General features: G+C 44.9%; 1 protein-coding gene across 1 annotated transcript in view; it reads left to right on the top strand.

The window, feature by feature from the left end:
• Positions 1-20845, top strand: part of LOC126559643 (mushroom body large-type Kenyon cell-specific protein 1) — an 80824-nt gene extending 59979 nt beyond the window's left edge. The window contains exon 7 of the mRNA XM_050215813.1: positions 17360-20845. Within this exon, the coding sequence (XP_050071770.1) occupies positions 17360-20756 (3397 nt within the window). The 3' untranslated portion in view covers positions 20757-20845. The remainder of the gene's footprint in view (positions 1-17359) is intronic.
• Positions 20846-24677: the final 3832 nt, after the last annotated feature.

The following is a 24677-nucleotide window of genomic DNA, read 5'->3' as shown; positions in this document are numbered from 1 at the left end:
CATTTGTCTTCACGTTGTGGCGATGCACTTCAATTGACCGACCATGCCCTTCTTCCCCCCCACCCCCCATTTCCCTCACCACAGCTTAACGAACGCATATGCTAATTCTGGTTCTTGGAGCACACACATGGGTGTACCAAATGGTAGGGAAAACAAGGGAGGAAGAAAAAAAATCAACAACAGCATGCAGTAAAAACAACAAACATACGCACAATCTTACATCGGCCGGGCTGCGTCACACTATCATTTCATCCCATATGGGACCTACCGAGTTCCAAAATACCGCCGAGTTCGTTCACATCGCCGATCTAACGGGATGCGAATTTCGTTTGGAGCAGATTTTGAGGCCCGTTCACTTCCTGTCCTCCCATCCAGAGTGTGTTCGGACAGGCAGGGCAGCCACAACAGATGCTTGCGTGTGAGGTTAATTTGCCGCCAAAATAATCATCATAAAAAAGGGGAGACGATGGCAGAGCCGTAATAATCATGTTTGCTGAAAACGGGTTACGAAAGCGAAGCCAGCTCAAAACAACAACAACAGGCCGGTTTCTTCCATTCGATATCGAAGGAAGATGCACTCGAATGGCAGCCAGAAACAGTTCCAACTGCAACGTCACGTTGACACACGAACGCGTCCCCAAATGTGTCAAAAAGCGGTACGCTGCCCGTTTGCCCCTCGGTCTTAATGCCTGTTTTGTGGTGCTCTTCCACTTTCACCAAAGTTTGTTCTTTTCTCCTGGGATGATGATGATGATGATGCGTGTGTGTGTGTGTTGTTTTTTTTTATATTTCTTTTATATGAATAAATGGCCAAAACGAAACGATGATTATGCTGCCAACAAAAAAAAAACCGCAATTCGGCTGGTGGTAAACGAATGCATGTTTTGGGGCCCCCGAAGCGTAAACCCTTTCGCTTTTTATATTTGCCTTGCATCCCGATTTTTGTTTTGTAATGTTTTGTTAATGTTTTTTTTTTTTTTTGGAGTTTTGTTTCTGTGTTTGTCCACAGTAAAAAAAAAAGAGGGCATACAAGGGAAGTGCAATGCAACGAACGAAAGAATGATGATGCACCGGGAACGCTGGATCGAGACCATGGGCAAGGGTGTGCCGGTGGTTCAGGTCATTGCTCTCGGGCATTTTCTTTCCTTTCAACTTTCCTTTTCGTTTGCTTCGTTTGGAGTTGACAGAAGCAAAACAAAACAAAAAAGGGAAACAAGGAGTTACAAATGGTGCTACGATGCTTTGAAATGGATCCCTCAAAATTTGTTCATCGTGCAGGCCGCCCCTTTTCTCTGGTGCTTTCACTTTACGCGCTTATGACGCGTGTTCGTTCTTTACTTCTACATTTTACTTCATACGACATGTGGTCTGAATTTGCGTAAGTAACTTACACTTCATTCGGTTGCGATGTGTAGTTCGCATCTTCTCGCATAAAATGACACAAGGCGAAATAAAACCTCACGCCGTGTTTCTTTTTTATTGCTTCGTTTTGGATCGATGTAGCTGTTAGAATCAGGAACAAAGTCTCTCTCTCAGTATAATTTGTTTCTCATTTATACACCGATCCGATGTTTTTTTGGGGAATACTGTGCCAGATTTCATCAACTGGATCTACCGGATTTCTCTGCAGCTAAGAGGACGGAAAACTAAACTCTGCTGCACTGTGAAACACACATTTACCGTATGACAAATTAGCAAGATGAAGCTGGCAAGTAATTGTGATTGTGCGAGCGCCACGAAACTGTTAAGACTGTGACAAATTATCTGGTTGAAAGTGACAGATATTACGTGTCAAGTGTAATAAAATGTTGTGAAACATGCTGGAATTTGTTCTACCACTCGTTTTTGTGTAATTCCAACATTGAGCGCGATTGTTGAAATTTTGGTGAACGCATTTACCGCAAAAATGATTTTACTGGTTGGATCGTCCGGTGTCATTCTCATGACATGACCCAGCCATAGTGAATCCAGCAACGTTACTGTAGCAAACCCTGCACTGTTTTTTCACACATAAGGCCTGATTATCACATACAAATTGTCAAGACAAGTTTTCAAACGCGGAATATTCGAATTATGACAGCCGTTTGTGTTGTCTGTTGGAAAAAAAAACTTAACGAAAGGCAAACTTACAAGTAGACTGCCAAGAATTTTTATTCTGTAACACAAACGGAGACTCCTATTTGTCAAACTGTTTTCCGTCAGCTATTAGAAACGGATAGGCGCCAAACTCACCCGGGTCCTATGTGTTTACATTTAGTTTTCTTAAACAGTTCTAACTAAAATGTTAGTATTTTACTTCAGAAAGGATATTCTCGAAGGAAAGGACGAGATATCCTTAGGCTGCTCATTTGGTTCCATTTCTAATAAAATGTAATTGGGCGGCGACGTTTCTTCCAAAATGTTTAAACACTTGGTAAATGCCACGAAGAAAGTTGGTTGAGCAATTGCTTTATTAAAATTTTTCCTGGTTCAATTTTGGTAACTCTCCTCCACAAGAAACCGCAGCGTAGCAGCCAACATTTCTTTTGGAGTGAATCCTTTTGCCCTTACAGGCGAAAGCATTGGCTCAATCTAATCAAGAATATCGAGGAAAATTTCCTTCGATACACGAAAAATTTTCTTAAATCTGAAAAGAACAGCTTCGAGAGCATATCAAAAAGATTTTACACAAAAGTTTCTCAGGTTAAACTCACGCTTGATTAGTAAGTTCCAAAGGATCGAACATACTACGAAGCATCCGACGTTGTTTAGTAAGATCTTCCGTTCTTTCTTCATCACTCACATGATTTGAAAAAATCACATTGAAATCCTAAATATCAGCTAAAACACAAAATATCTTCTCAACTAGAACGGTTATTTACACTTTTGGTTTTATTTTTGTTGGTTTCATCACTTTGACAGATGGATTTTGAAGATTTAACGAAACAAAATCTGAACGAAACTTGTCTGTCACAAGAACGGTTTATTTTCCATTTGTATTGACAAGCTTGTCATGAGACTTTTCCGTTTGTAAGAGATAATCAGCCCTATAGACTGTTATTCAGTTTGGGACAGGGTACTCTTGTTAGAGATGTGCTGAAAATACTAGGATTATAAAAGTTCTAGATAGTCCAGCATTGTCCGTTGCGAGAAATGTTTGGAATGGAGAAGTTGCTCACAACTCCCACAACAGTAGACTGCTATCAACCATGACTTATACCTGTCAAATGGAACTTCTTGGCTTAACGACCTCTAAGGTCATACCGGCCATCGAAATGGCTTTCTAGACTGCCGATACCACGTAGTTGGTTAGTCAGTCCTCACTACCTCAGTCCTCACCGTTGTCATCTACAAAGGCCGCCCCTTGAGCTGCTCAAATTGCTAGTTGCTAGTTGCAAACTAGTTGCTTCATGAGACGATCAATTTAAAGCATTTTTAATCACTACATGTTTAAAATCTCCATTTGCAAATAATAAATTCTATCTGGAATTGTCGAAGGTTTCAAAGAATTCCCCGCGAGCGTTAGTATCACAAAAATAGGAGCTAAGCCTTCCTTTCAGAACCAAACTAATACAAACAGCCCCAACTACCACAAAAAGGTCATAAAACGGGATACTCGCTGCTTACTAAAATGTGTGTATTATCGGATGATTTCTTTTCGTTGGTCGGCCATTCAACACAACACCGCCTAACGTAACGCTCATAATGTGTGTGCTTTTTACACCTTTCTCAACGCAAAAATGCTTAAACACCAACGGGTCAATAATGTTGAACTACCCATCAAAAGGATTTTTCTATTTCAATTTTAAAAAACAAACAAACAGCAACAAAAAAAGGTGTGCTTTGAAAAAATAAAAACCTCTTCCATTGTTTCTAGCTGTGTTAATTGAATGATGCACCTGTCGGAATTTCTCTTTTTCAACATTTTATTTCCTTTTCAGTCGGGGCGATTTTTTTTTTTTTTTTTTTTTTTTGCACCACGTTTATGCAGTGCAGTGACAAAGCATGAGCTGTGTTTTTATATTTTCAATACAATTCCACCATATCCACTGGTGACGGGCGCTGGTGACGAACAAAAACAAAATTGTTGAAAAAGAATTCTATGGATTTGCGAAACCCATATTTTTGCTGTTTATGTTTGCTTTTGCCGTGCATTTGTCCTGCGTGCGTATGTATGTGCTTCAAATCATTCACAAAATAATCGTTTCCGTGCGTTTGTTGTCTTTTTTTTTTTTATTGTGCATTTATATTTTGTTCTATTTTTCCACTGATTTTTTTTCCTCCCCTCCCGGACACTATTCGCACCCATTTTCGCATTGGCGGAAGCGATTCGCACCGGATGGACTTCAATGCCGCTTGGTTGAGAATACTTTGCCATAATACAAACAGTCGCTATGTCACAAGTGTACAAAAAATATCTATATATTTATGAAAACGAGTGTGTTCCAATTAGAAACCGGATTGGATGGTGGGACCGTTTTTATTTGTTATCCCTGCGATAGTTACTTTTTTTTCCATCATCACAACTATGCGATGTCCCCAGGATCAATCCAAAACCGGTCAAACAAATGAGTGAAACAGGCTTTTCTAAGGGGGATGTTATCGTTGCAAACCAAACACCAAAATGGAAATATGGTCGTAGTTTGCAGCGTCCCGCTAACAATCTGCAGCTGTTTTCTTTTGTAATTTATTTTTAGACTGCACAGTAAGCAAAACAATCTTGCGTTCATTAAAGCATCAACCAAACGTGCCAAAAAACTATCCCCCCCCCCCCCCCCCCCCACACACACACACACACTGTCCAAAATAGCTTTAATCCATAAATCCTGCTCTCAAGTGACGTTATGAAATTAACAGAAAAATAACTTAACCCTAGCTGCGTCTGAGGCCAAACGTTATTCCAAGAAGGGTAGTCAAAATAATATCTGGAACTTATCAAGTTTCGCAAGCCGCAAGGCGTCTAGTTTGGGCAAGAAACACTGCAATTGCAAGTTTTGCACTTTAGCGATGATTCTTGACAAATTATTATCGTTTTCAAATAAGCAGAAAGTAATCCGATAACTGTACGTACTTGGGTGTCGTTTCGAGAAGGGTTATCTTCTGTTTCATCACTCGTAATTGAAACAGGTGGCCTATAATATTGTGTGGCGAATATTTTCTAAACAATCTGCCTTCTTGACACTGCCTAAGCATCAAGACGAATCTAGCCGACGACTAGCTGGGCAATGGGTTGTCCACAACTTCAGTCTCCATTCGAGAGGAAGGCTCGGAAGCAGCGGGTGAAACTTTGCAGATTTCGCTCGAACGAAGAAGTTGGGATAAATTGTTAACGCAGCACAACAACGACCACACCACTCAATCCCGGCCGGATGCGGATCAACCACCGTTCGGCCATCAAATGTCAGCAGGCATTACGAAATGCCACTTGCGTACCCCGTAACGTTTCGCGCCTTTCGGGCGTACGATGACGGCGATGACGACGAAGGAGGGCCTTACGTCGTGCGACCTCGCAACTCGTTCGACGTCTTGACCTTTTTAGCGAATGATTCGTTTTCTCGCATGCTGTTTTTATTTCCGAACCGACGGTCTGGGCTTTGTGAGATTCAAGTCCTCATCACTTTTACAGCGACCCTCGAGATGGAGAGAGAGAGAGACAGAGAGAGCCCTTCCTTGCATCCGATGACACGCATGTTTGTCTGCGTTTGCAACGCTACTGTCCGCGGACACTTTGAACAAAGAAAATGGACAAGGGCCGTGTAGTGGATGTGTGTGTGTGTGTGTGTTAAAAAATTGCCCCCAAAGCATTCGAAGGGAAAATCCTGTACTGGAGCGAATGTCTCCGAGCGAGAGAGCACGCACAAGACGCTTGTTGCTGGTGCTACAAGCCGCAACGGATTGAACTATGATGGTGCGTTGCATTACTGCAATTTTAATCGAAAATTACCTCCTGCCTTTCGGTGCGGCACTCCTAGCCACCGCTCAGAAACGCCGCACCGTGGTTTGAGGGGAGTACGCGAGTTTCATAAATAATAAATCTGACCTTAAAATATTTAATCACATCGATTCGCATTCGGCACAAAACCGTAGTTTCTGGGAGGAGAAGGGCAAATGGGGCACAACATGTAGCTCGCAAGTCTCCATTTCTCAAGGCAATAAAGGCTTCCATAGCACATTCTGAGAGCGATCAAGGGGGAACTGTGCCTTCCAACAGACCGAATTCAGCGCAATGTTGATTCTAGCTTATCGTTCAGCATCTGGTGAACAATTCTTGTGTAACAAATAAAAAAAAAACGATGATAACAAGAGTCCATCCTAATGGATAATTGATTGCAACAAAATAACTTAGCGAACTTTAGTATTTATGCTGCACATTGCACTTCAAGGCTCTAGGAGATCGTTGCACAAGGTTTTTGAGATTTCTGAATTCTATTAAAAATGAGGTTGAAATGTTTCAGGTAGAACAGAAACATTTTTCACATTGAGCAGTTTTTTTTTTCCAACAATAAGTAGAAACTCCTTCCGATCCTCCAGTAGCATTTGACATCCATTTTTTTTTCAATCTGCAGACGTTTACTACCAAATTTAACTAATGCATTGAACAAATAGACATTTATTTATTTATTTAATTAGTTTTTAACTCAAGTTGTCTGCCTCTCCGGGCTACACAATGTAAATGCTTAAATAATGGTGGAGGAGAGGGGTGAGGGGGGGGGGGAATTATTATGAGGAGTCATTAGAGGTGAAGGATTTTTATGGAGTAAAGGTAGTGGACTCTAGAAGGCGGGTTCGGAAGTGGGAAATAGGAAAACCTGAAGCCGAACAGCTCGTGATCTCTGTTGAAAGACATCTTAACTTAAGGATCATTCTGGCCAAAAACCGAACGGCGGGAAGGAATAAATATGGGAATAATATGGTCTATCACGAAGTCGAGAAGGGACATACAGGGTTATAGAAGATAGAAGTGAAGGAACGTCGAGTTCAGAGGAAAGGATGCGTGCGTATGGCGGGATCTAATATCTATTAAACCCAACGTTCGGCCGCGGAAAGAATATGAGGGCACAAGAACGGTATAGCCGTGTAGAAATCTACGGACAGCGAGCCGCGTATACATCCTCTGAACCCTCTCTATTCTCTGCATAGCGATTTCTCCGGCTTTTGCTTGCATAATCTAGAACGGAGCGAACCCAGCAACAGTACAGTGCCTTTAAACATAAAGGATCTCTGATCTCAGAAGTCATGCGGAAGATTAGGCCTAGTGCTCTATTAGCTTTATTGACTACATCGTTAATGTGTTCATCGAACAAGAGTCCCTCATCCAACCAGACCCCAAGATCTTTCACGGTGGTTACTCTGTTTATTTGGGTGCCGCATAAGTAGTAGTCCCATAACAGCCGACCAGCAGAAGGCCTCCCGAACGAGACGTCATAACATTTAGGAGGGCAGAGCACCAACCCATGGTTCAAACAGCAAACAGAAAAGTCACTAAGAAAGCGTTGGTGAGATCGACAGTCGGACGACGAAGACACGGGGCGAAAGATTGTGATATCATCAGCAAAGAAAAAGGGTCCATCACTTGGAAGAACATTGATGCAGTCATTGATGAAGAGGGTAAAAAGGATAGGACTAAGTGCACTTCCCTGAGCCCAGGCCAGATCCAGGTCGTCAGATTGAAACGAGTGTTCCAATCTGACTGAATAAGATCGATTCGAAAGAAAGGACAAGATTGGTCCTCCAAACCCAAGTTTCTCCCAAATGCTGCTATGAAGTCAGTATATATAGTGTCTACTTGACGTTTACAAACAATGTTGGATATAATAACAGACACAAAACACATAAAATTTGTCGAAGTAGAACGTTTGGGCACAAAAAGCCATGCTGGTGCGGAGAAATGCATTTAGACACTACGGGAAAGGATGAAGGATTGAACATAGGATTCACACACTTTGGACATAGCACAGAGGATGGCAACACCACGGAAATTGGAAGCGACTGAACGATCTCCCTTTTTAAAAATTGGACAGATCCAGGCCGTTTTTCAGAGACGGCTGGAAAACTTCCCTCTCTGAGCAATCTTGCAAAAATACGAAACAGAATTGGGACGAAAATTGGACATTTCTTCAAGACATATGATGGTATGCCATCTGGTCCGGCTGAGACAGATAATTTTAGTTGCTTTAGAGCTTTTGAAACCACATTTTCATCTTTTTCTACGGTGTTGCAGCTAATGACGTTGCGAGACATAGAACGGTTTTTTTTTAAATCTACGAAACCAGCAAAATTATAAAACAGGTATTTATTTCAAAGGCTCAAAATTCCTAGAAACTTCTTCTTCTGTAAGGCCATGCCACCCTTCGAAAATGGCTTTCTAAACTGCCGATACCTCGAAGTTGGATAGTCAGTTCTCACTACGGATGGGATTTGAATTCCGGTCCTGCCGTATGAAGACCGGCACCGCTGTCGCCTACACCAAACCGGGCCGCCCTAAACTATCCTATTTTCTACAGATAAAGTCAATCATATCTTAAGAATAAATCTAATTAATAGACAGTCATATGCGGAAAGAATTTCCAATGCTTCAAATGACGGTTAAACGGTTGAGCTACTCCTATTGACTACCGTAACTTTCGAAAAGCAGCTCCGTGGCCACCAAAAAAATCAATAAATTATCAAAAATGTGCACTGTCCCAAGTAAAGACTCCGTACTAGCCGCCACCGCCACATGTAAATATGTCATCAAATTTCCATAAAAAAACACCTCCACAAACACACACACACATGCGTCGCCACCAATGCAGCTTCTTTTCCCCTTTTCCCGGGGAGGTTAAAAAAAAAGGTTAATGAACTTGCCGAACTTCCGTTCAACCTTTACTGCCTTTCTTGCCACTGTGTGTATTCTGGGTTGGGAAGAAAAGGAAGCCAAATCTTCAAAAGGTACACCACAGGTTAGACACGTTGGCGACACCGTACCGAGAACTGGGGGGGAGGGGGGAAGGGGGTTCGCTTGCATCCTGCAAATGCATTTGCACTCGATGCAACGAATTTCCCCCTTCATTCTCCCTCGTCTCGGGACGTTCCTCCGCGTCATGTTCCTTTCACAGCGGTACTTCGCTCGCTCGCTGTGATTGAAAACTGCGGAAGGAACTTCCTTTTGGGACGGTCCTTCCTTTTATTAGCTAGAAAAGAAAAAGAAAAATGCATACAAGACACACACATACACACCTCACCTATCGTAAATGTGTGCCCTGGTCCTGGTTTTTGTGTGGTGATCGAGGATTTCACCTTTCCACTTCTCCTTTTCGGCCCCGTTCTCTGCATTCGAGTGCATTTCACACTGAATTTGCATTTCTGTCACCAACACACATCAACACATATGTGCGGTTATGGTTGATATGGTCATGGTGTCGATGTGTGTGAGCGCAAAATTCGAACAAAAAAACGCGCGCGCACACACACACACTCACACACAGATGTACTCACCGCCGGTAGAGTGTCAACCGCAATGTTTGGATGCGTTTTTTTTTCGCGGAGAGGTGCAACGAAACGAAAAAAAAATACGCGCACACACACACACACACACATGGAGGAGTGGAAGAAAACATAAGGCAAGTTCTCATCAAAATTTTAAAACTTGCTTGCACCCTTCGCAAAACCCATCATCCCATAAGGCATCGGGACGGCGACACACGTTGCATCGCATCATATTCCTCGGCAATCTATTCGCAGCCAGCACATCCAAACCCAAAAGCAAACCCAAAAGATGGCGCCTCTGGTGGTGAAGGCTGGTGGGAGGACGGAGACGGCGAGATGTGGTGGAGATATGCTGCCAGTAGTCACCGCCGTGGTCGTTATCCCCATCGTCATCGTCATCGTCGTGTTCTGTGCTGGCTTTGTACCACCACCGTTCATTAGCCACCGTTCCCACACGGCTGATGGCTCGGTTTCCGATTTGCCTCGGACCCCCCTCCCCCCCCCCCCCCCCCCCCCCCCCTAAGCGTCCCCGCGTTGCAGTAAAAGTGCATTTTCTATCGTTCGTTGCCGGAGAGCGTCGCGTCCTGCAAGCGAGCGAGGAAACAACAAAAATCCCCAAGAAAGGACGAATTGTCGTAGAATGGTTTTTTTTTTTTGCGTCTTGCAGCCACGCCACAGCAGTCGACCCACAAAAAAAAACTACCTTCATTTGCTACGGTGCAATTTTTGTGCGCCAGTTGCATGTATGTGCCGCGCCTTGGAGGATTATGTTGAGGTTTTTACAAGTATGCGTAAGTGTTGGTGCACTGGTTTTTTTGACGGTAGCATAAATTACACTCCTACACATACTCCTACACGTCTCACTACGTCTTCGTCGCGCACTCTACCAAAGAAGCATTCTATCATTCCACTTCCTCTACATCCTAAAACAACCCACCAATACACATAGGCGGACATGTTAAAAAAATTCCATCCCGAAAACGCCGTCCCCCGGCTCCAAGAAGGGGGCCCCACTGCACATGCACATGCAACGGGCTGATATGTTGTGTGCATATGCATGTTAGAATGCATTTTTCGGGTGGCACGAATAAAGATCCCTTCACCTCCTTCCTCCTCCTTCTTTTCTCACCCCTTTATTACGACGTTTCCTGCCTGGTGCATGCATTGCAATTGCATATAGTGCACTGACTACACTGCACCGAAAATGCACCAAACATAGACCGTGTCATTACCGTCTTTCACCCTTCAAAAAGAAAACAAAACGGAACAAAACCACAAACTGAAGGTTCGAATCTTTGTGTGCATGTGTGTAGATGTGTTGCTGTGTGTTTGGGGCGTACTGTTTTGTCTGCTGCGTTTCGGGACAGAATTTTTTCTTTGACGAGCAATGGGGTTTTTTTTTTGTCGTTTTTTTGGGCAACGAGTGATGAAAAACATAATTACTACTATCCGTCGACACATGCCGCCATTTTTACAACCACTTAGGTTTGAAGTAGCACCTTCATTTAGGCTCGATTTTGCCCTCATTCGGATGCTTCGAAGGTGCCAAAAGTACAGTTGTACATGTTGTTAACCAACAAACTCACCTGGAAGGTGATTGGGATGGTAAAAATGAATGAGTTTTATCAATACTTTTTATCTGTTGCTCTCACAAAACTGCTGTGCAACTTTTTGGAGCTTTACACTTATTGGTAAGTTGTCAAAAAACACGAAAAAAGATAAAAAGATGGGAAATGCATTTATAAAACGCCAAGTACGGTTGTTCCGTTGGATGGCGCTACCTTCGGCTAGCCAAAAGATGGTACCCCTCAGTACCGCCTCCATCCCTCCATCCCCTCTTTCACGCAACCTAGTTCTCGTCCTATTCGTTGTTGCTGTTGCCGTCTTAGGCGGCACCAAATAGGAAGCAACACAAGCCCTGCCCTGCCCTGGTCAGTCAGTAATGCCTCAGCAAAGTCCTCAAAAGTCTGATGTGGAAGATTGGTGGCGCTGGGGTGTGTGTGTGTGCACGCGGTGTGTCTAATGTTTGCACAGCCCTTGTGCAAAGGAAAGCAACTACACAGCCTGACGTAACTTGTTATGCACACGGCAAAGGTGATTTGGCGGACCGGAGGTAACAAGACCTGGGACTCGCTGTCGCTGTAACAGGGACGGGAATTCTTTTTGCGCTTTCCTGCGCTCCCAAAATGCGGCTTCTCAATGGTAAACCCTCCTTACATCGAGAGAAGAAAAGAAGAAGCACAAGGGAGAAATGCATACGGAGATGGTGAGACACGATGCACACAAAAAATGCATTCAGAAAATATATGAGTTCTGTTGCACTTGGCTATTCACACACACACATACAAAAACACGTATGAATTCAAACGCTCACACGCACACACACATGAACCCTCTTATTCTCGATACCAAATGCATTGCGTCCTACAAAAAAAAATAAAACGTTTGGCCAGAAAGGCAGTGGAAAGGAAAACCCAACATTCGGCGTTACCGTACAGAGGGAAATCCTGTCGAAAGATGCACTTTGGTATTCCCGTGGGCCGGTTGTACGATTCCTCGTTTTTTTTTTTTTGCTTGCATTGCAGTTAGTGCGCGCCGTTTCTCTTCAAACATGCAAAGTAAGCTCATTCCACCAATAGTTCGGCGCTGATTAACGCAACGGAAAGAATGTAAAAAAAAAAAGAAAAGAGCTAAGCTGTTCATACAAGGATAAGAGCAAAGGTACAATTTATCACTACACATTGTGGTGTATGGCGAAGGTTATGTGCACTTCGAATGAACTTACTTTTTACTGTTAACATCTTTTCACTCAATTTACAATGTGAAAAATTCAAATTCACACCTTGCAATCACATTATTGCAACGGCTTTGGGAGCGATTTTGAAGCATGCATGCAAAATTGGTTGTTATGTGTTAAAAATTTGGCGGCCCGGTGGTGTAGGCGACAACGGCGCTGGTCTTTATACGGCAGGACCGGGGTTCAAATCCCATCCGGACCAGGACTTTCTAACATCAACACGTGGTATCGGCAAGTGTGGTAAGCCATTTCGATAGCCGGTATGACCTTAGAGTTTGTAAAGCCAAGAAGAAGAAGAAGAAGAAGTGTTCAAAAAGAGCAAAAGAGTGTTAAAAGCTCTATTATCGCAAGTCGAACTAAAAACCAATGAAATATAAAGCACGCGAATGTATAAATTGAGATGGGTTTCTTCTTCTTATTTGATACTGACACGCTCCATAGGTTTTGTACTATTATGTTGTCAACTGGTTTTGCAATAAATGTAAAGCATCGGGGGAGGAAACCCATTTTGGAAACCATGAAAAGCCGTTGATATGATGGGCTTTTAACGCTGGTCAAATAAATGCCAAGTTATAGAAAGATTGAGAGATAAAAATTGCCTACAAATTTTTCTTTCAATGTATGGAAAATTGTAAGAATAGTAAGACATTTTGCAGATAAGTAAGAGAAATAAAAAATATTCAACAAAAGCACATCGAGCAGGAGTCTTTAAAAGATGCAGAAATGTTCTCAAAATATATTAAAACAATTTCCACCCCTATGGACTATGGCAATTCTTCAAAACGACCTCTAAAATCCCATCCGATGAGTTGTTACATTTCGCAGATCATTGACAAATCTACACCATACACGCTCTGGACACCAAACAAGCGAGACTGTTGCAAAATCTGTGCAATATCCGTCCTTAAATGTTAAGTTGACTAAACAACTCTGCTCTACCTGGTTTGTTACACCCTAAACCCTGTAAAGTCGCTAATATGAATTAGCGTTACCGTCCAAATTATTTCAACCAGACCAACCAATTGCGAGTGTGACTACTGTTTTTGACAGATTGTGGCCATATACTTACATCACCACTTTGTGCAATGTCATCAGCAAAAGGGGATAAAATAGAAGTAGAAAAAAAAAATCTAAAACTTTACGAACAACCATTTCTAATCCGAAAATCAAAAATGGCCACCATCCGATGTTGATCAACCACATCTATTGGAGGGCGTTCCTAATGCGCATGTTTTGACGGTTTTTACTTTGTGTTGTGTTTCGTAATTTTGTCTAAACCCTGCCGCCATTGGAATACGGACACATAAAAGAGACTCGAAGTAAAAGCCGGTCCAAAGTTGAGGCTACAGCGACCATCATGATCCGTCGTCGATGTCTGTAGGCGTTCATGAAAAACTAATGACTCTATTGTGCGTGTCCGAGAGCGAGAGAGTTCTTTTTCTTTCGCACCAACAGTTAGAAATTGTAGCTTGAACTAAGAGTTTTTTTTTTTCGTAAGAACGACCTGGCCGTATTGCTTTTGACTTATGAATACCACGTAGTGAGGTTAGTCAGACTTCACTACGGGTGGGACGGTCCGGATGGGATTTGAACTCTGGTCCTGCCGTTTGAAGACCGGCACCGATGTCGTAAGGCAATGTAACTATTCCCATTCGTGTTCCTCTGTATCATTTTCGCACTTGAATTGAAATGCTAATTACTGCAACCACACAAAAAAACCTTAACTTGCACTTTCTTCTGATGCTATCGAATGCAGGTGCTAGTGCAGCTTACAATTTTACCCCGCTTTGACACTTCTTTCCTTGCTTTTGTGGTTTACCATTGCCTTCGCCAACCCGCTTTTCGCAAAGTAGGTGCTCGCGGTACCATTTTCCCGGAAGAAATGGTGCCGAAAGTGTGCAAAAACGTCGATCGGATTTATTGACAAACAAGATTTCGAGGAAATGTTTTTGCGCCATTCGCGGTTGGGATGTACCGTGCGCGTCACCCTGTATTACAGGCCAACGTTTTATGTTTTCGGTTCCCACCGAAACGTTCCCGAAACCGAAAACTGCCTGCCAACGTTTTCCCGGAATGACGCGACCACTTGAACCCGATTTCACACCCTCAAACACGGCCGCCATGGCGCGCGCACTTCCCTCCCGTTACAACCCTTTTTTTGAATCATGTGTGTGTGTGTGTGTGTGTGTGTGTGTGTGTGTGTGTGTGTGTGTGCTGGAATTTGGGCCAACAGCCGAACAAGAGGCCTCACAAAAATCGACACGTCTAGACATGCTCTCTGTCGTGCTGCTGGCGCATCCCTTTCACATCCCTTGTGACCTGCTCACGGCCAACCTTCCTTCCGGCCGTCGCCCTACACAACGTCGGACACCCCTTTTGGAAATCTTCTTCGGTTAGGCTCTCAAATATTCGCCCTCTGCTTCTCACTGCGAGCGCTTATCTTATACCAGCTTATATTCAACAACTAATGTTCTTCTCCTGTCTCAGGCTTTGAGACACTGTGCGAAGTATGTTGGTACGATTCGTCGCAGCTTGTTTTTTTTTTTTTTTTACTGCTGCTGCTTACTCATATTCTTCCCGTACGTCCCTTCCGTTTGCTGCTTGTGTGTCGCGTGGTTTTTGTCTGCGCGAAAGTCGTCTTTACAAACCACGCGACAACGATGCCATCGCACGATCCTCGCACAGTTTATTCCGACAATCAAACACGAGATTTGAAAAAGAGTAACAAGTCGAGTTCGAGAGAAGCAGAAGAAATACACACACACACATAAACTGAAAACGATGCGAATCATTCGTATGGCTGGAAGAATCGATAAATGGCCGTGAGTGTAACCCCAAAAGCAACGACATAATCATCACTGCCACGAACATTGGGTTCTACTATCAAGCTGCAGCATTGCTTTTGGAACATTGGGCGGCTGGGTCGTCGTCGTCGTAAGAACCAAGAGGCAAAAACAGGAACCAAACAAGACGGTCCCAAGATAAGCAGAGGATCCTTCGATCTGCCAGTGCCCTCGAACATTGAGAGAGAGAGAGAGATAAAGAAAGAGAAAGAAGGGGTGGCGGGGTGGGATAGCGACATAACGTCGTCAAGTTGCGCTGGTCAGTAACCTGACGCGGGGCCATCGATACAGAGTGGAAACGTTTTATGATGCAATTATCGCCTCAATGCCGTTGCCCTTCCCTTACGCCCGGCATTCATCATCACCGGCACTGACATCCAAGTGCGTTATTTCTCCGCTTTTTTTTTTCTTTCTTTTGTTTTCTTTACTTCAACTTCAAACCGTACGAAAGAGCGGATGGTCGAGCGGATTGATTTAACGTTGCATCCTATCAGTTTGAATTGGTTTCGGAGCGATTCGGTTGATTGAAGTCGCCCCTGCGGGTCGCTCTATCGCCATACGATGGAGTCCTTCAAATCTTCCCACTTCAATGCTTCGACAAACAATCTAAACACACACACACACACTCACACATTCAAGCGCATTCCCTTTCCCTTAAGGTTGTTGTAGACAAAAACACGCCAAAAGGAATCGTTGAATCTGGCTGTGGTTGGCTGAATTGCTGACTAAAGTTTGTAGATCCGTCATCGTCATAAAAACGGATCATGTTTCATTCGTCACCAGTCAGACGAATGCACACACTCTCGTCCAACATTGGAAATAGCGACCAATGAACGGTGAACTCAAAAGTATGGATCCGGAAATGCAAGAGTATCTTATTTCGGTGTATCAAACTCGATCCTCTGTTTACAAAAAAAAGAAACCCGTGTGCGACAGCGACAACCCTATTGTCCAGCGACTTAGTATATGTCATTGCTTGTCATTTCAAGAGCACACATTTTAAGCTACAGCTTTTCCACTACCACCGGCACAGTTAAAGCTGGCTGTTACTGACATTGTTTTGCACCCGGGGGACCAGCGACTTGCTTAGCTGCATCGAAAAAAAGGAAGTAGGATTAGGCAGAGTGTGGCGACGGAAAATGAGATCCTCCACGCTTTCGCTGCTTGCCGTCTTGGCCCATTCTCTTACTAACAGAAGTGTTTCGTTGCTGACCGAATTAGGGCAAGTGGTTGTGGAAAGTGGCTTCCTTACGGTTTATCCCCTTTGCCTTGCTGGGGACACTGGCAGACACAGGTGGCCACCCACCACTTCCCAGACTTCCCCCCCCCCCTAGTCACCCTTTTTCGGTCGGTGGTTTTGAGCATCGTGCTTCACATTTTCACCGCCACGTTATTTTTACTTTTTTGCCATATGCGCGCTTTTGTGTCGGAATGGCGCGCTCATCGTGTCGCTTCTGTGGCACCGAGCACCCTTTCCGGTGCATATACATATATATGCAGTTTGCGCGATGCACACACATCCTAGTGTCCTAGCAAGCAAGCACGCACACACACACACACATATGGTGGCCCCGAGTGGCACTTGTTTTCTGACTGGCGAAAATTTTTCACCAAGCCTCACCTCGCTAGAGCGAAACCACTTATACGTACCGCTCTGTCCGTGGGCCGAGCGAAAGGTTGCGGGAGCGGGTAGGGAGGGGGATTCGTGCAAAACCTAGAATCAGTGTCTGGAATAGTATAAGATGCTGGCGTGTGCAATATGTGGTGTACTGGCAACTACTCTCACACGTGGCGACCGGGTGCAAATGAAGATGTATGCCGAGGACCAAATGCTGAAAGTCGTGTGGATAGCTGAAGAATGAAAAGAAGGAAAAATATTGTAGGCAAATCTGTGTACGAAATGGACAAAAACCGAGAGCTCCCACACACACACACACACGCGCGCGCTTAGCTCGGTTAGGCTAAAACCGTGAAGGAACTGGAGTAGAATCTTCTGTCCACGACAGCAAACTAATGAAAAATCACGTTTGCTGACGTTTTGCTTTCGCTAGCGAATTCATTGTTCTACGGGAACGTTTTCACTTCTGCAGAGTAGATCCATATTTTGGGAGCTATGTCATGGCCAAAAACATCATTCGACCACCACTTCAAACCTAATTATAAAACCTTCTTTTTTGCTTATTCCTCATACAAAATGCCTTCCAGTTAAAGATTTCCCCCGACTTGTGTTAACATTTCATTTCATGTACACGTTTCTCCTCACCTTTACTAGGTCAAAATCTCGGTTATCACCTATCGGGGGTCGAAAAACCTACACCGAGGATGGTTTGCAGAACGCTCTGCAAGACATACTAAGCGGACGGCTCGGTACGCGCCGGGCAGCGATGCAGTACGGTATACCGCGCTCGACGTTACGCAACAAGGTGTGCAAGATAGCGATCGGCAGCAAGCGTAGCATGGCATCACTGCTGGACGATGATGACGATAAGGACTCGCAGGACGATGAAACGAAGGAAGCCGATCTTCTGGACAAACTACCCCAGCACGTGCTGGCGGACATGCTGATGAAGATGTACGGTGGAACCGGTGGCACAACCCGAACGCAAGAGACCACTCTTACCCGTACTCCGCCTGCCACCGCAACACCTCCCGCGCATCGTGCCACACCCGAGCCGGCCTCGTTAGATATTGCCGGCATGAGTCTAAAGCCGATCACACTCTCGTCGACACCGCGCCAATCCGTTGCACCTACCGCGACTCCTCCAGCGACTACACAGCCACCGCAATCGTCTCCACTAGTAGCTGCGGCCGCATCCACCCTACTCAACCCGAATCTGGTAATGCAGGTAGAACGCTTATTGCAGGCAACGGCGACTGGGCAAGCGTCTGGCGAAACACAGCAGGCACTGGCTGAGCTACCCGAGCTCCTCCGCAAGATAATCGATCAGCAACGGCTGCTTGCGGATCAAATTAAAAAGGCCAGCGGTGTTGCCGGCGTACCTCAGGCGGCTGGTTCAATACAACCGTCCGTGCCTGCAAGTTCGGGTTCCAGTCCCACCATAGCCGGACTTAGCGCCGGAGCATCCTCCCTGGTAAACTCCTCTGCACTTGATGCGGCACTGGCGAGGTCTCCTTCACTCAGTGCTGCACTCAATGCAAACGGAACTGCTGGCCAGGGCGCTTCTATCGATCCCTGTTATCTTCCGTTTTTCCAACAGCTGCAACAGCAGCAGCAGCAGCAGCAGCAACAACAACAGCAGCAGCAGCAGCAACAGCAACATGGGAAACTGCGTACAATGTCCGCTGGAACTCCGGACACGCCTGCTTCGATATCCTCCATCGAGCTGAATGACGTGGCGAGTGGCGATGATCCACACGTCATACTAAAGATTCCGTCCTACGGAAGAGCCCCAGGCGCCTCCCCAGGAGTTGGCGTCCCTGTCAGTAGTAAAAATGGCGACCTGGAACGCCACCTGCAACATCACAATATGACAACTCCATCGCCCCCGACCGCCGCGGCCGCTGCCGTGCTGAGCAGTCTCGTGGCGGCACCGGTCCGTGCATCACATACATCGGCCAGTCCGCAAACAAACCTACTGAACAGTGTTGGCAACGGTGGTACCAGCATTGGAGGTGTTGCCTCCACACCGACCTCCTCGCAGGTTTCGCTGGCATCATCTCTTTCGTCATCATCACCACTCTCTTCACTGTCGGTCGCATCATCGATAGCGCAGCAGGAACGAGGGAATGCACAGGCGAATCACCTGTCGGTCATATCTCCACCCCTGATGAACCTGCGGGGTGTCGTGAAAGCAGAATCCGCCATCTCTCCACCAGTCTCCGGACATCACGGTTCAACGGCATCAACGGGACTATCGACGCCAGGCGGCAAATCGATGCTCTCCGTGCACGAGGTGATAGCGCGAAGCATCAGTAAAAACTTTCAACAGCAGCAATCGGACATTATGCATAAACAGCAGATGGATCAGATGAAACGGCCCAGCATATCGGTCATCAAAACGCTCGGCGACATATCGCACTTTGGCAACGGGAGCGCAGCCGTTGCTGCTGCTGCAGCGGCGGCCGCCGGGCTTGGGTCCGTCGGAAATGCGGCGCAGTTGGCGGCAGCGGCTGCAGCTGCAGCCAACAATACTGGCACCGGAGGCAAAGGCACACGCCCCAAGCGTGGCAAGTACCGTAACTACGATCGTGACAGTTTGGTGGAGGCGGTAAAAGCGGTGCAACGAGGTGAGATGTCGGTGCATCGAGCGGGAAGCTACTATGGCGTTCCACACTCCACGCTGGAGTACAAGGTAAAGGAGCGGCATCTAATGCGACCGAGAAAACGTGAACCCAAACCACAGCCAGGCCTGGACGATCATCGGCTCGGCGGTTCGTCGTCCAGCAAGGGATCGGCAGATGGTTCGTCTTCCCTGCGTGGGCTCGACAAAGGTAAAGGTGGCATGGGTGGACTTGGTTCGAAAAGTGCCGCAGGTATGGGAGGTCACGCCGGCAAAAACCATCATCATTTGCAGCAACAGGTGCAGCAGGCACAGCAGTCCCAGTTTTCCACCAACTCACCCAACGGTGCCCTTGGTGCGAAAATGCCAATATTTGATGCATCGTCCATTGGTTACGGACCACCCTTCTTCTGGCCCCACCATGCATCCGGATTCGGCGGAATGCCGGGCGTAGACTTTTCACGCGGTCAACCTACACCGGATAATGTCTTTAACTCCCCAACACTTATGCAGCGGTTTCAACAAGAATCCACGGCCAGTCCATTGTCGCCAGCAGACACGAGACATTACGCGGGTGGAAAATCAGGCCCCGCTGGTGTCAGTGCGGCGGCGGCCGCTAGTATAGCCGCCCTGCCTAAAGGTAGCAGTGTGCGTGAAATGGCCGAACAACTGTACGATGGCAGTGGTGCCAATGGTGGCTCCTTCCTGGACGACATCATACGGCAAAGTCTCGACAAAAAGTCGGGCGAACTCACGAGCGGCCACAATGCGCTGTTCGATCATTTACTGAAAGGCAAACTGCGCTCGTCAGCAGCCGCTGTTGGTTCGGTAGGATCGGCCGAAGATACCAACACGGCCACACTGCTTGCCAAAGCAGCGACCAAACGACCAGCCACCAGTCCCCCGTTAGCCTTCCACCCGGAAAGTGTCAAACGCGAACGGGCCAGCCCCGGTGCGTCATCCACATCCTCCACCGGCAGCAGTAACAACAACCGACTGGGCGTTGGTCTTGGCAACGATCAGCAACATCACGGACATGGTCTTCAGCAGCAGCAGCAGCAGCAGCAGTCGAACTCATCACAAATAGCCGCCTGTGTCAGCACGCCCGAACTACTGCTCGCGAAAAACGTCGAGAGCCTCATGAAACTGCAAGAGAATCTTTCGTCGATGTCCGCGGCGCACTTACAACGGACCGCGATGGAAGAACTCAACGGCATGCAAGGCTCCACCGGTATCTCCACATCCCGAGGTTCTCTGATCGGTCACCAATCGGATTTGGCCGATCAGCATGGCTCGGACGGTGAAACCGATACGGACTCGCTGCGATCTAACAGTAACCACCATGGGCACAGCCTGCGTCACAGTCTGCTGCAGCAGCATCACCACCACCATCACCACCAACGGGGACTCACCGATGACAGCTCATAGGGTCGGCTGCGCGGTGCATCGGCAATGCAACTGCGACGACCCATCTGCTGAACGCGTTTAAGGTGAAGTATGTGATGATGCGCTGTGCTGTGCTAGTGAAGGCATTCGGAGTGTTAAGAGTGTAAGAGTACGCGGAACCGAACGATCGAGTGTGCCCAAAACCCCAAACACACAAAGGCAGATCGTTGAGAAATGGAGAATCCATAGTTCAAATATTATTCTTTATACATATATATATATATTAATTGTATATCGTCGTAGTCAAAAGCAGGCAAAAAGGGCGTTGTCCTTTCAAAATACGAAAGGGTGCGGGGAACGAAGGCAAGCAAACAAAAAAAAAACCGGGACGATGCAGTAGCAAATGCAGGGTGAAACAAGTAGATACCGCTAACAGAGAGCACGAAGTGTTAACAATTTTATCCATTTAAGCAAGCAGGCTGAAGATCGCGGGAGCAGATTAAACTTTATCTTAGAGATCGCAGCAGCAAAAGAAAAAACAAAAGGAGAGGAAGAATCAACAGAGGAATAACAATAATAATGTTACAAAGAGCTATACAAACAGTTGAGAAGGGTAAAAAGACGGAACCGTACACAAAAACGCGTCTGAGATGGCAAAAGAATACTTTACTATTTTCCTTACACTTTACACCGTCTATCATCACCATCAACGTCACCACCATCAACGTTCTAAACAGGATCAAGTCATCCACGTAACAAACACACACGCGAATGATCATACTTTTTCGATCATCCCGCTAGAGCTTAGTAGCTTGGTGGCTATCTCGTCAGGAGAAACATGGTGAACTACTACAATACTTACACACAGAACTCCAATCGTACATCTCCGAGCCCGGGAGTATGTAAAATGGCATTTTAAGGTGTGTGTGTGTGGGTGTATCAGAAGTAAAGACAGCTTGAATGGCTACGAAAATCGCGTAATCTAACCATCAAGAAAACGATAAAACGTGAACTGTATAAATAATTGCGGAATGGAAGTACTCCGCAAATGTAAAACATTTTTAAAGCACACGAAATGTTTTTTTGACAATCGACAAATAGGCTCCTGGTGTACACGTTACACTACGACACAAATGTACACTCCCACTGTCATCACCATCACTTCCACAATTACCCATCTCCGTTAAACCCGGTCAAGGAGCGGGCTGAGTATAGGAAAACAGTAGCAAAGCAGGAAGCAATGAAACGTGCAAGAAGATATTTGGGTTGGGGGGTAAAAAAAATCGCGCAAAACACAACCCACTCGATCTCTTGCACCAAAACACAACAATACACCACCACCATCGCATACACCATACCACAGCAATAGAGAAACGACACGTACCAATCACCGATCACGTCGCACTAATACTCAATGCTTGCGTTAATACACGCAATCACAACGTATCAGAGAATGCCCCATTTAGCAAAAATTGCCAAATGGCCGTAAAGATTAACACCGGTAAATGGGAACGGGTTTTGGTAACTGAAGTTACATGTTTTGGAAATCTTTTTTAGGCACTTACTGAGATAGGGAAATTGGACAACTACTTTGCTTTGGTCCTTCCCTGTTGTTCAGACAACACTAAGAACATTTTCGCACACACACACACACATATACACACACATGTATACATACTGGCAAAAAGATCGAAATATCAAGTGAGGATCGAACGAGGATCAAGAAGCAAGGAGCAAAACACACATTGATAGCTCTATTAATCGTGTACTGTACCGTTTTTGGAACATTTCCGTGAAATTGTACTTCAGATGAGCTACTGCTCATACACCGGTGGAGCGGAGAAAATCGAAAATTGAAGAAAATCTAAAAAAATACCTTAATGTTGTGGCTATATCAAAATTTTGCAAAACACAGAAAGTATTATCCGTTTCATGCTTCGAGGCAATCGTGTGTGCCCGGGAGAGAAGGAACAAATTTAGAACCAAGCTAAAGTATAGAAGTATTACCGTGTCCGGGTTTAAGGGACGACCCTGAAGTCTCTATTTGGTGTTCAAAATTGTATCAACCTATCAAATTTAATCCCCGATCGATTTGCTTCACAGGTGCGTAGCAAACCCATCAGTGCGATCTGTGCGCATTTCTGGCATCTTTTGTAACGGGTTTGTGTTGTTCGAACATGGAAGAACCAAACCGCTACCAGTAATGCAAAGAAAGAAAGCAAGAAAAAGAAGAAGCACAAGAAGAAGAAGAAGTAAAAAAACACAAAATTATAAGTAAACTAAAAAAATCATTCTATATGTTTCGACGTTTTTACATGCAAAATCTAAACATCATACTGTCGGTGGAGAGTAAGATAGGTGTGCAGCTAGAACGATGTGTGTTGTGTGAAGTGAAATCTTATCAAAATTTATCTATACAGAACAAAAAACATACAACAAAAAAGTAACGCTAAACTATAACTGGATGTATTTTCACATTTTTTTTTTTTTTCTAAAACAAGTCTAGATATTTGTGAAAGCCATCGATGGAGAGAAACATGGAGCATAAGGTACGATGCTGTTGGGTATTAGGACGGCAGTAAATTGTAAAACATGTGGACTGAAACAAAATACGAGATAATACTTAGCGGTTAGGTGCATCGAAATCCGATCAACCACAAGCGTTATCAAGCGTTGCAAGCACGGTGTGTGGGTGCGTAATTCCTATGCAGCCAAGGCTTGCCCGGGTACGATGTATTCGTGTATCGTCATCCCGCCCAGACGAAGGTGGTACGCAGGCAACCAATATAGAAACAAAAATTTCCGAAACCTAGCCCACCCGAGAACGATCATTCTCCCTCACATACACACATACAGACACATTCTATCACGTACCATGCGTAGAGCAGAGTCTAAATTCAATCGTAGCAAAGATTGAAGAACAAAAAAAAAAACACAGAAAAATGGTGGAAAGTAAGTAAGAAATGTATTATATGTGTGTGTCTTCACGTCGCGTATACCTCAAACGATAACAAAAAAACAAAAAACACAAAAAACAAACAAAAATATTTAACTGATCGAGAATGGCAAAACCAAAACTATATTCGGGTAAAGGAATGGAAGCGAAATTTTAAGCGTTGAATACATTGCAAAAACATACTGCTGAGAAACCACCAAATGCCAGCTGCCCCTGGAAGTGGGGGATCAATCGCGACACATTTTTTTTGGGGACTGCTTTAGTACACTGCGACAGCAAAGCAAAAATCGGCATTAGTTTCCTTTTTCGTACAAGACCGCATGACAGATAGCGATAAAACAAACACACACACACACATACAGGTTTACATATCTTTGCTTTCGTTAAGTAATTTCCTGTTTTTGTTTCCTCGAACAAAACCGTTTATCTTCGATCACCAAACACGAATATGATAAAAAATTACACGCAATAGAACCAGACTTACGTTCATCAAGGCACACATCGCATCCTTTTGTAGGACACTGTCGCACAGTGAACGAAAGCGACTAGCGATGAGTGTGCTTGTGTTGCGAGCTAATACGACACAAAACTGAAGCATATTCCCAAATGCGAGACGATGAAAAAAAAAAATCAAAAGCTCTACAAACACTAGAGACCAGCGGATAAATGTTTTTCGATGGGATGGTATGGAAAAATGGCACCGAAATGGGACGCGGGAGAGAGAAGCAGGACGAAAAAAAAATATATATTTATACACTATCTGTGATTGATAATCCAAAATTTTGATGTATATTTTTCTCTAATAAACAAAAAAAAGAAGAAGATGAAAATTTAAAATTTAGGAGCTAATTGCTAGGGAGCAGAAAACCGTTGTTTGATAAATGGCAGCAGAAGCAGCGAAACGGTACGAGAAGGGAGCTAAAACACATACACACACACACATACATACACACTAGTGACGATGTATAACAATTGTAAACGTATCGTTTAGGTAAAAAAAAAAAAGA

The sequence above is a fragment of the Anopheles maculipalpis genome, chromosome 2RL (genome assembly GCF_943734695.1).
Source record: "Anopheles maculipalpis chromosome 2RL, idAnoMacuDA_375_x, whole genome shotgun sequence".
NCBI classification, from domain to species: Eukaryota; Metazoa; Arthropoda; class Insecta; order Diptera; family Culicidae; genus Anopheles; species Anopheles maculipalpis.
The sequence above is the reverse complement of the archived record's forward strand: the minus strand, read 5'-3'. Positions and strand labels throughout refer to the sequence as shown.